Source organism: Brassica oleracea, chromosome C8, assembly GCF_000695525.1.
Source record: "Brassica oleracea var. oleracea cultivar TO1000 chromosome C8, BOL, whole genome shotgun sequence".
In the NCBI taxonomy this organism is placed as follows: domain Eukaryota; kingdom Viridiplantae; phylum Streptophyta; class Magnoliopsida; order Brassicales; family Brassicaceae; genus Brassica; species Brassica oleracea.
In genome coordinates, this window is record NC_027755.1 from 27016424 (window position 1) to 27028998 (window position 12575).

The window sequence follows — 12575 nt, forward strand, 5'->3', positions numbered from 1 at the left end:
AAGCTTTCGAATAATTGGATCTTATTTTCTATTATTTGACCAAGTTAAGAAGATACCCTGAGTTTCAAGATCTTTTAAATCACATTGAACCAAGCTGACTTGAAATTCATCAATTCCTCTCTCAGGCAAGTCATACGGAAGAATCGAGAAGTGTTCAGAAGCTGGCAAAATTTGATTGAAGTCGCCAAGGATAAGAAAGTGATTGTTTCTCACCAGGTGATGATGAGAAATTTCTTTTAACTCATCCCATAGGCGCCTCCGCTGAACTTCAGTGTTAAAAGCATACACAAACCCCACTGTCAAAGAAGTTTGTGTATCCAGATCAAAGATACCACATACTACCATCTGCGCTGACTTCTGAAAAACCACCACCGATAAAGCAAGGTCCCATACAATCCAGATTCTACCTCCTGCTACCTCTGAATAATTTGTATCAAAACACAATCCTTGTAAACATCCAGCAGCAACTTGTGCCGCATTCTCTTCACTTACATGAGTTTCCAAAAACGCTCCTACTGAGGAACCCATATTATTTAACCAACTCCAAATAGTTCTCTGACGATTAGGATGATTTTAACCTCTAACATTCCAAGCAAAAATCTTCACATATACATATTTTGAAGTCCGAAATGCGAAATCATTTTTAGGAGGCATCTTTAGCTGAGAGGCCTTCCAGAGTGCTCTCTGTCTCAAAGCTCGGCGGACCGCCTTAGGGTGCTTAAACCACAGTCGGTCATCATCACCAGGATCAAAATCATGTTGATCTTGTATCTCTTCAACCTCAGCTTCTTCATCCAAGAGCTTATCAGACTCATCAACTTCTTCCCTTTAGAAGTGATCTCAACTATTCCATGAACACGAGTTACAACTTAAGTCGCAGTGAGCAGAGGAGAGACAATAGTATCCACCACATCAGCTGAAGAATCTTTGTGTTGAGAAGGTATAATGTTACCCTCGGCTTCGGCTGAATCAGGGGGCAAAGCAACCTCCAAGCTTTTTGCACGAGAGCTTGATCTTCCTCTTCTTTTTGACTTCTTCTTTTTGATTTCTTATTTTTGCTTGGCTTCTCCTGAGTCTCAAGCTAAGCTGATTGATTCACCTCACTTATTTCTTCAGTTTCCACCTTATCTGAGTTTAGACTTATCTTTGTAGAAGTAGATACCATACGGACCTGATTAGAGGTCTCTTGAACATAAGCCTTCTTCCTTTTGATCAAAGGTTTAAGGCAACGATTCAGTGGATGCCCATACTTTCCGCAGTTTAAACACTTAGGCGGAAGACTTGGATAATCTACTTTGATTCTAACAGAATTTCCTTGAATATCCCTCACCTCAACAAGCTTCGGAGGATCATTATCCAAGGTTATTTCGATCTTGACCTTAGTTTCACCAAAATGATAAGGATCTAGTCTAGCCTTCTCAGTGTGGAGGGGCTCACCAATCACACTAGCCACCACACTAATCCCGTCAAGAGAATACATCTGCGGAGGTACGCTCTTTAAAACAGCCCAGGTAGGGGCCGTTCTGAGTTATTGTTCTTGCAAATTCCTTTCTGCTGACCACTGATAAACCGAGAAGGCACGATGATCCACTTTCCAATACCCCACCTGTAGCACCCACTCCCTAGTTTGCACTGAGGGAATGTAGATGAGGCAACTAGTATTAGTCAAAGTGCGAACAGTGATGTTGCCAAATTTTCCCCACACTGGGTTCAAATCAGCGATGATTTTTGTCGGGCGAGGTCTACGGCTGTGGAAATGAGCCACTAAATGGTCTTTCCACATCTCCGACGCTTGGAGTAAGCCAGCCGGAGGAGCTTGCACCACCGGAGTTCCATCTTCGAGGTAAGTCGGAGCTGAAATATTTCTGAGGTTTCTGAGAGACGCTTTGAATCTTTCGGCGTACGTTGGAGCAGAGGAAGTTGGAACCACTGTCGGAGTTGAAAGAATCTGGAGCTTGACTTAAATTTGAGAGTCGATAGCTCGGACTTCCTTTTCCGAAAAAGGCAGAAGAGTGTGAATCGAAAGAGACAAAGGAACGTGAATCGACTCATTAGACGCGGGGGTAGCCATTTGTTAGTAAGAAGGAAGGAGGGAGAAGGTTCTCGTCCTTAGGGGAGAGGCCCGGTGACGGCAGCGACGAAGGATAATCCTAATTGCACGTAATGTCGCAGAAAGAGCAACTTGTTTTTTTCCATTATTTCATATATTTTTGACCTTTTTTCTCAATGTTATTTAGTTTTTATTGTTGAAAAATATGTATGTCTTTCCATTAAATGTAAATATTTATCAAGCAATAGATGGAAACAAATTGTCTGATTTTGAATAACTGTTGATGCTTATTATATGCTAAGTACTACTTGTGTTGTACATTGAATATTTTTTGTAGGACTGCTCTCAATCAGCCACCAAACGTATAACTTTCTTTTTAAAATACTTTCTTATCTATAAATATATTGACCAGAATTGACACTTTTTATGGCTTTATGCGCTAGTTCCTATCCATCAACAAACGTAGTCCAACCATAAAATCATATTAAAAACTTAGTCAACTTCGAATTAATTAAAGAAAATACAAAATATATTAATCATGGTCATCTATAATACTGAAACATACCATCACACCCAACTCGAATGCACCTAAACTTATTTTTGTATAATTAAAGGAAAATAATTGACAAGATATTTTCAAAATTTTAACAACTTCCAATTTTCATGACATCATTACGTGTAACCAATACGCCTGTTCGGGAACGCGCAAGGCGCTAGTCGGGCGGTCGGATTGGGCCTAGCGCCTAAAGAGAAAATCAAGGATTAATCAGCTGGTGGAATTTTTAGATGGTTTACTATGTTATAAAACATGTTAATCTTTAATTGTGTATAACATTAATACATTTTCATGTTTAAGATTGTATAGAATACACAAATAGATATATAAACTTAATATAGTAATTTTTATCAAAATTATGAATATAAATGATATTTATAAAATTTTAGATCAAATAAAAAATAAAAATATTATTAAAAAAAAATAAAAAAAAATAAAAAATAAAAAAAATAAAAAATAAAAAATAAAAAATAGATTAGGCGGCTAGGCGGTCATTTAGGCGGTCTAGGCGGAAAAAATCGGATATCCGATTTTTAAACCGATTTGGCATAAATCGGGGCGGAAGAGTGACGCGTAGCGCCTAGGCGGCCGATTTTTAAAACAGGGCCAATACGTAACTCATTCTTCGTTGTCTCGCTCAAAGCCTCAAACCCATGTTCCATTTCTTACGGTTCATTAAACCCGCGTGCGAGTTTTTTTTTTTTTTTTTGCTTAAATTTGGTTACTCGCGTGTGAGTTTTGTAAGTAGAGATTTTTTTCTTTTTTTTGGTAAAAATTTGAAACTAGAGATATATCAAAATTTATATATTTATCGAGCACTTTCATTAATATAAAGGTTAAGTTTCGATACAGTTAAGTTACAAAAAAAAAAAAAAAAAAAAGTTTCGATACAGGTTAAGTGTTTAACTAGAGTTTTAAAATCAAAAAGTGACTCAATCTGACCATACCAAACCCCTTGGATCTCCACGTCTTTTGGTACCTTAGCACCCAAGTTAGTATTGGGCGGTTAAAGACTCTCGAACACTTCGATCACTTCCCCTGTCTCCGGTTTGCTCTTTGTGATCTTCAAGTGACCTCTCTTCCACAGAAGCGGCCGTGTTCTTGACGTTCTCCTTCGACAGAACTTCCTCGTCACCTCTGCCTCCGCCAAGCAAAGCAACTGTATTACCGTACCCAGTGGATCCACCACGACCCTTAGGGTACGAAGGAACAAAGAACTTGCCACTGTCGTTGTTGGGTTTGCCTGAAGCCTCGAGCTGTTTCACTGTGAAGAGAACGGCACGCGTTGCCCTCACAGAAGCTGTAATGTGACTGCTGCTTAACCGATCTCATCTTCTTCCTTGAGGATCACGCTTCCATCAGAACCAACCTGTTAAATGAACATTTCAATTTGACCAGTCTGTTTATTGCGGGAGAAGCAGCAACACCAAAAATTGAAACTTTTTGAGTGACTGAAGACGAACCTCGAATGGTCCTTCGATCTCGTCATCGAGTGTGTAAGTGAGGCAGGTCATGAGCTTGGTGTTTTTAAAATCCGGTGGGATGTTCATACTGACGCTACCTGCCCTGACGCGGTGAAGAAAGTAGGCTGAGAGCAAAATTTCTTGCCGGTATACTTACCAGATTTAAACGAAAATGTATGAAGAGACACTGTAAATAGTCAGACACTGATTCGCGGTACCAGTAGTCCCCTTGACCTCCATGTAGGTATTGCTCTTTATCTCGTCGTACGTTAGCCTCTTTGGTGGCCCCTCCGCACTTGCTACCTTTATTTCCCGAAATATATATTTAAAAACCTAGGTTTAATCTTCATAAAGAATAAACAACTAAATCTACAGGTATTGTAAGTTTGCATGTTGCAACTGATAAATGGATTTATCTATATATCTATGAATTCAATCCTCAGAAGTAAGATAAGATGAAACACCTCATCCAACAAAAACAAAGGTCTTTTGGTAAAGTGGGTGTGTTTAGTGACAATCTGACAAGTCTCGGATGTCTGAGCGAGTGATGATCAGAGGAGATAGTTTATTTTGTTTAAGATCAGTTGGACGAAGTTCGAATTTTTCACAGGACTATTCAAGGATTAAATATTGTTTGGTCGCGAGATAATAAAGCCTGAGGTGGATATATGCATACTTTTTCAATCTAAAACTAGCGAAAATCAATGTTTTCTCCGGAAGCTATTGGAACCTGCTTCCTATTCAAAGCTTTGTTAGTCAAGGTGTTCTGTTTGACTAAATGTCCAACTTTTTTCTATGACCACTTCCTCAATAATCCGAACATTTATATGCTTATCATTAAATTAGTATCCCTACTACTACCAATTTAATATTTAGACACCATATCAGTTTTTTTCTTCCAGTTTACAATTATCTGATCAAGCTTCGAAACTAAACATCCATTATCGCGTACGATTAGAGCAAAAAAAGAACTTGAAACGAAAAAATCTGCAGTTAGGTAACATTCAATACATGGTGTACATAATTCAACCAATGTAACGTTTTGAATAATACTCGACAATTTTTATAACTAAACAATTGTAATTATCGATTGGATAAATAAACAGAAAATTTAAGAAGCAAAAAGAAAGGGCACTCAGAATGAGTAGGAGGTATTGATTCATCATGAATCAGATGACAATAAACAATCCTCATCATGCCCTTTCTTTTATTCTTCCTTTTAAAAGATGACGCACAAAAAATTTCAAAAACATTCAGCAGAAACTAATTAAGAAAAAAACTGACAAAGGATTCCTCTCAGACAAATGCCTCGTTTGTCCCCACGATTTAAAGAATGGATTAATCGGACTCGTCATCTATGTTTGTTCATCACTGAGAAACATCTTTCCTTCGTTTGCAAATCAAACACAAGAAAATAAATCAAATCAAGACTAAATAGATATGAAATCGAAATCAAAAGACGATGATATATTGGGATTATACAAAAAAAAAAAAAAAATTGAAAAGGATTTCTCTCAGACAAATGCCTCGTTTGTCCCCATGATTTATAGAATGGATTGATCGGACTCGTCATCTATGATTTGTTCATCACCGAGAAACCCTTTCCCTCGTTCCACACGAGAACAAAACAAATTCGGAACGAAAGAGATATGAAAAAGAAACTAAAACCATTAACAAAAACGATGCTAAACAGACATGTGAACTAAGCAGAGTCTATGAATGAGCTACGATATCGGAGAAGACAATATGTTTATAACCGGCGGAGAGTAAAGTATTTATATTGAAGCCAAACTAGGGTTAAGGTTTTTGGGACCGTCCCTACATAAACAACACGAAGTTTAGTTTTTAAAATAGCAACAGCGCGTAGTTCTATTGCTTTCGTGAATATTGACTCCGCATGTGCGTCTGCGAAACGGTGGAAGGCATTTGTGTTCTGAACAAAACGACACGAAATCTAAATTACTGAGATCTGAACAGCCTGCAGTTTTTGTTTTTGTGCACAAACAGCGTGCAGTTTATTTATCCTTTTGCTATATCCGAACGACAAACATTCCATACGAAACAGAATCCATTACAAGCAATTTTTACACATAGAAGTTCGTCTTATTACAACAGAGACAAACAAACAGTTGGAAAAATAATGTGATTCTTTTTTTTTTTATGTAGAACATTGATTGAGCTTCACGCACTAAGTATTTGGGTATGTAACAGAAGCAAGAACAAAGGAACACCAAAGATGTCCGAGGTTCTTGCTATCGATTGAAAGTTTATTGGACACAACTTGGAGATGGGAAGTTGAATGGTGGTGATTATGAGACACGGATGATTAGAGCCCAAACAGGGTAGACAAGAAGAAGGATGATCCCCAAAGTGTTTGAAACTCCACGGGGCTGCGTGAACGAGTTCCTGAATCCACCTGACACTCGAATATGTTCTTGAAGAAGGTAACAACCAATGAAAAGGCTGATGACAGAGCCAATCCAGCCTCCGCGTATATGGTGACCAAGGAAGTGTGGAGAAACTACCAGCAGAAGGATCAGAGAGCCAGGCATCTCAAGCCAATCTAGTCCCACAAAAAAAAAAAAAAAAAAAGGGGGAGACATTTTTAGAATTACCGGGAATGACTTAAATGCAAAAAAAAAAACAAAAAAAAAAAAAAGACATCTACCCCAAACTGGTTGAAACAACAATACAAACATGAAAACGATAAGAGATGATCATGACCTGGGAAATGCTTAGGGAAGAAAAGTCTGAGTACAACTGCAACGAAAGCTATCCATTTCCCAACGTCTCCACTGATACCAGAAAGGGAAAGTTTCACTTTAACCAATGCTATTTATAGACTGGAGTGTAAGAATAAGTTGTGAGATTGTGTTACCTGAGGAAATTAAAAATGACACCAGGAAGGGTGAGGAAGATGTATGTATTAGATAAGATAACTATATGTGATTAGTTATCATATGATTCTCCTATATTCTTGTAAAGATACAGAGCATATTCTGATATCTCTCAACTGCTTTGTATTATATATTGTGAAGAGTAATACACGTAGAATTCAAGGGAAACTTACTTGCTTTCATGGTATCAGAGGGTTCTAGCGATCCAGAACCTTAATCTCTGCGCCTCTCTCTCTCTTATTCTTTTCTTCTTCCGCTATTTTTAAAAACATCTTGGAATCACCTCTGCCTGGTCCTCCACAGGTCATTCCTCGGATTCCACAAGATGCGCCAACGCTCCCTGCTCCAGCAGTGGTAGCGGCTCCTAGGCATCCCATGTCTACTCGCTCCAAACATGGCATATCCAAACCAAAACAGATTTTTTCTCTTCTTGCCAAACCTTTCTCACCACTTCCAAAAAGCCATATTCAAGCATTGAGTGATCCTAATTGGAATCCATCTATGACTGTTGAGTACGATGCTATAGTTAAAAGCGAGACTTTTGATCTTGTGCCTAGACCGCCTAACGTTAACATTGTGCGCTCTATGTGGTTGTACAAACATAAGTATGATGCAGATGGAAATTTCAAAGGCCACAAGTCACGACTGGTAGCCAATGGAAAGTCTCAAGAGCACGGCATTGACTACGATGAAACATTCAGTCCGGTAGTCAAACCAGCCACCATTCGAACGGTTCTCAATGTTGCTCTCGAGAATGATTGGCCAGTTCACCAACTTGATGTCCAGAATGCTTTCTTGCATGGCACGTTGGATGAGGAAGTATACATGTTTCAACCACCGGGATTCATCGATAAAGATAGACCAAATCATGTTTGCAAGCTAAAGCGTTCAATCTATGGGTTGAAACAGGCTCCGAGAGCTTGGAATGCAAGATTTGTTTCATTTATTACTAACAATGGCTTTATCCAAACAAAAACGGATACAAGTTTATTTGTTTACAGGAAAGGAAATCTCATGGCCTATCTCATTCTATACGTTGACGATATCATATTAACGGCTTCTACTATTTCTCTGCGAGACACCGTTATCAATATCCTCAAATCGGAATTTCCAATGAAAGATCTTGGAGTCATCAGCTCTTTCCTTGGCGTCTCGGCCAAGTTCAATGAGAAAGGCCTCTTCCTCTCTCAAGCCAGCTACACAACGGAGATAATTCAAAGAGCTGGCATGTCTGATTGCAAGCCTTGTACGACACCAGTAGACCTGAAATCAAAACTTGCAGAAGATGCAGGAAAGTTAATAGACAACGCTACAGAGTATCGAAGCCTCGCCGGAGCTCTCCAGTACCTGACATTTACCCGCCCCGACATCTCCTATGCAGTCCAACAAATATGTCTCTTCATGCATGCACCTCGCGAGCCACATATGCAAGCTCTCAAGCGTATCCTACGCTATCTACAGGGCACCAAATCGATGGGACTTCAACTTCTGAAACACCAAAAGCTGTCTCTTACTGCATACACAGACGCTGATTGGGGCGGTTGCCCTTCGACAAGAAGGTCTACGTCGGGGTTCTGCATTTACATGGGAGACAACTTGATATCATGGTCCGCAAAGCGCCAACCAACAGTCTCCAGATCAAGTGCCGAAGCTGAGTATAAAGGGGTTGCAAATGTCGTGGCAGAAGCGTGTTGGCTAAGAAATCTTCTCCTCGAAATGGGACGCCCTCTACGGCAAGCTACGGTGGTGTATTGCGACAATGTGAGTGCAGTTTATCTATCTACAAATCCCGTTCATCATCAGCGAACCAAACATGTAGAGATCGATATCCACTTCGTCCGCGAGAAAGTTCGTATGGGGGAAGTCCGAGTCTTTCACATCCCAGCTACACTGCAATATGCAGACATTTTCACCAAGGGCCTTCCCTCGACATTGTTCCTTAGCTTCAGATCCAGTCTTGGCGTCAGAGAACCAACGCTGCAACTGCGGGAGGGTATTAGATAAGATAACTATATGTGATTAGTTATCATATGATTCTCCTATATTCTTGTAAAGATACAGAGCATATTCTGATATCTCTCAACTGCTTTGTATTATATATTGTGAAGAGTAATACACGTAGAATTCAAGGGAAACTTACTTGCTTTCAGTATGGAATCAAGAGTGAAGTAAGCATCTTGGTTCTCCAATTGGTACGATCCAATATCAACAAGTAACTGCATCCCAACATCCGAAAACATATATAATCATATCCAAATCTCCCTCAATAACAGAGTAACAAATCGATGCTATAGATCTCAATCTATAATCTCGAATTCTCTCAATTTCGATTGACCCAAGATCACAATCGAAGAACCCACAAAGAAAAATAGAATCTTTAGTTCGTTCGTTGAGAAACTGAAACTCACATGGCGGAGAAAGAAGCGATCCATTTGACGAAAGAGACGCCAAAGGCTAAACCACCAAGTTTCGAAACGTCCGTGAGGAGTTTCTTGGCAGCGATCTTGAGCTCCTCCACGTCGGAATTGACTAAAGCCACCTTATCCACGTCTGTCTTCATCGCCAGATAATCCACACGCCCCATCCTTCCTAGACGATACTCGATCTTCGTACGAAGATGATGATAATTTCAGAGAAGGTTTTATATATAAATTTTGATTTCCTCTTAATTAAAAAGAAAATAATAATAATCGTCCAGCTAGGTTTTAGCTATCCAGATCGTCTTCTCGGCTTGTAAAATAATGATTGATGATTGTTTTTTTGTCTCAATCTTCCCTGGTTTATCGGCACGAGCCACTTGTGTTAACTGACGTGTCTATTTGTGATTCACTGATGGTATGGAGACAGGTTAAACCGCCACGTTTTTTTGATATCTGAAGACCCATTAGAGCATGAACATTGGTGAACCCCCACCAACATTTTTTAATATTTTTTTTTGGTCCATGAACAGTTATGAACTCGGATATGCTGCTTTCTGCATTAGTGAACTCGAAGAAGAAGTTCATAGGAATAAAATAATAATATTAATTTTTTTTAAAAAAAATTTAAAATATTCAAAAAAGATGAATAAAATATTAAAACATATTATTAAAATTATGAAAACATTTTATTCAATACATTAAAAGTACATTACATAAATTGAGAATTTTTTTTAACATACATAACTTATTTATTCATCTTCATCACCAAACATTTGCCAAATATTTTCCACTAAATCAGCTTTCAAACGATGATGCTTGTCGCTATCTCGAACTTCTCTCCGCATGGCTAACATATCAGGGGTGACATTAACACTATCTCTGCTTCTCGCCTGCGAACTTCTGCTAGACTGTCCTGTCTCAAACTCAGATATATCAATTGGAGCGTATCCGTCTCGTTCGTCCTCTACTATCATATTGTGCAATATGACACAAGCTATCATTACTTTTCCTATCCTTTCCTTGTCCCATTGTAGAGCTGGGTTCCTAACAATTGCAAACCTCGATTGCAATACTCCAAAAGCCCGTTCGATTGTCAAGTTCAAATTCATTACGCAACAACTCTAGTTATAGTGTGGTTACCTTTGTGTTTTCAGTCGAAGCAGCATTTCTCCAAGTGATCCACCTGCACGGTCAGGTTATAAACCTTCCCAGTGAGCCTATCAACCTCCACAGTGAGGGCTTTTACCTCTTCCTGTACAAGGAAATGACAATGAGATGGTGTTAGTCACTGTATAAAATATAAGAAAAAAATTACAAAACAAAATTCAAAAGTGGGAAGTCAGATTACCTCCAGACTCTTAATCTTATTATTCACCTCCGGCACCCACTTGATCACCGCCTCCACCTCCTCCACACGACTTGTGAGCCGTTCGATATGCTCCTCGACACCAATGACCCAAGGCTGACGATAATGAAACCCATCAGCCTTGGTAAGAAGAAAAAAAAATTTGAATCAATAATCAATCTCGTTTAAAAAATAAAAAATTCAAAATACAATTAAGAACAACCGTACCTCGTAGTTTTTGCAGGTGAAGAACCGCTTCCCAGGAAGAGTGTCGTAGTCATCGTTCCCACGAACCTCGTGAATAATACTCCCACCACAGGGACACCTCGTCGGAATCCCGTGTTCTGAATCACACACGTATGAAAGCATATCGATGTGCTCCTTTCTTCTCTTTGTGTCTCTTATCTCTGCTTCGGGATCCATCTGTACCAGAAAAACAAATAATTAGAACAGAAGCAACCGAGAAACAAAAAAAAAATTTGAAAGACTAACTAAAAACCCCCAAATCCAATTCAAATCCACGATGAACGAACAGTAAAAGAAATCCGTATGTTGATTTAAACGAAGAAATTAAAACCCCCTTTTAGATTTCGAACCCTTACACGAAACCCCCAAAGCGAAATGAAATCCACGATAAACGAACCCTAAAAGGAAACCGTATGTCGATTTTAACCAAGAAATCAAAACCCCCTTCTCGATTTTTAACCCTAAGACGAAACCCTCAAATCGACTTCCTTAACCTAGAAACCTCTCGAGATCAAATTGAAGCTATCTCATCCTCGGAGTGATTGAGACTCACCTGAGAGCGTTTACGAGTGACTCCAACGACGAATTGATCGAGAAAATCTCCGGCTCTGGACTCGGACACGAAATCGCCTTAGAGACGAAGAAACCCTAGATTTCGAAGAGAGAAGGGAAAATGGGATCTTTCACGCGAAACCCTTTTTTTCTCACTCAACACGCGAGATCGCGTAGCCACTCCCTCTGCGCCGTGTGGCATGACCCTGTATCATACGGGCTCACTTGGAAGACCCGAAAAGGCCTATGATACCGAGCCCATGACTCTCTCATAAACCCCCGATGCGGGTGGTCTTATTTTAGAGGTCATCGGAAACAAACATGAACAAAGTAAAGTCTGAAACAAAATAAATTAAAAACAATAAGCTGAAATTTATAAATCTTTAGAAGGAACCAAAATAGACCATTTAGTTTTTGTTTTTCTTTTTTTTATAAGAACGAAACTTAGGTTCAACCTCTAAGATGAACCTTCAAATTCACCTCCTCTTTTATTACCAATCAAAATACCACATATATTAATAATAAAATACATTATTTTTTAAAAAAAAATCTAAAATAATTGGAAAAAAATAATGACGTTCATTTTAATGACGCTTACGACACTAACTAAACCCTAAATCTTAAATTATAAACCCTAAACCTTAAATCTAAACCTTAAACCCTAAATTCTAAACTCAAACCCTAAACCCTAAACCCAAACCCTATATCTTAAACCTAAACCCTAAACTCAAACCGTAAACTCTAAACCCAAACCCTAGACCTTAAACTCAAACCCTAGATCCTAAACTCAAACCTATATTCTAAACCCAAAACTTAAACCCTAAAGAAACAACATCAACGTTAACACAAACCTTTAGGATATAGGATTTGGGTTCAGAGTTTACGATTTGAGTTTAGGATGTAGATATTAGATTTGGATATATGGTTTGAGTTTAGAGTCTATGATTTGGGTTTAGTATATAGGGTTTGGGTTTACGGTTTACGGTTTGGGTTTAGGGTTTAGGATTTGGGTTTAGGGTTTACAATTTGGGATTAGGGTTTAGGAT

At 38.9% G+C, this 12575-nt stretch overlaps 2 protein-coding genes across 2 annotated transcripts; both read right to left on the reverse strand.

Moving 5' to 3' along the window:
- Positions 1 to 1528: 1528 nt before the first annotated feature.
- LOC106309075 (oxygen-evolving enhancer protein 1-2, chloroplastic) lies at positions 1529 to 5011 on the reverse strand. The gene is given in 8 exon segments (XM_013746149.1): positions 1529 to 1929; positions 3468 to 3675; positions 3677 to 3879; positions 3882 to 3975; positions 4070 to 4177; positions 4180 to 4248; positions 4250 to 4402; positions 5006 to 5011. Coding segments are annotated over 8 exon segments (1242 nt in total).
- Positions 5012 to 6102: 1091 nt separating this feature from the next.
- LOC106307324 (cold-regulated 413 plasma membrane protein 2) lies at positions 6103 to 9717 on the reverse strand. The gene is made up of 5 exons (XM_013744247.1): positions 9375 to 9717; positions 9120 to 9182; positions 6948 to 6992; positions 6794 to 6864; positions 6103 to 6632 (listed from the first exon to the last, which is right to left on the reverse strand). The coding sequence occupies exons 1-5, from the start codon at positions 9548 to 9550 to the stop codon at positions 6379 to 6381; spliced, it is 609 nt and encodes a 202-aa protein (XP_013599701.1). The 5' UTR covers positions 9551 to 9717; the 3' UTR covers positions 6103 to 6378.
- Between the last annotated feature and the right edge of the window lie 2858 nt (positions 9718 to 12575).

Coding starts and splice junctions, on each gene's coding strand:
- LOC106307324 (XM_013744247.1), bottom strand. CDS start 9,550: ATGGGGCGTGTGGATTATCTGGCGATGAAGACAGACGTGGATAAGGTG. Junction 9,183..9,374: donor ATCGCTTCTTTCTCCGCCAT/GTGAGTTTCAGT, acceptor GTTGGGATGCAG/TTACTTGTTGATATTGGATC. Junction 6,993..9,119: donor CTTACTTCACTCTTGATTCC/ATACTGAAAGCA, acceptor CTTATCTAATAC/ATACATCTTCCTCACCCTTC.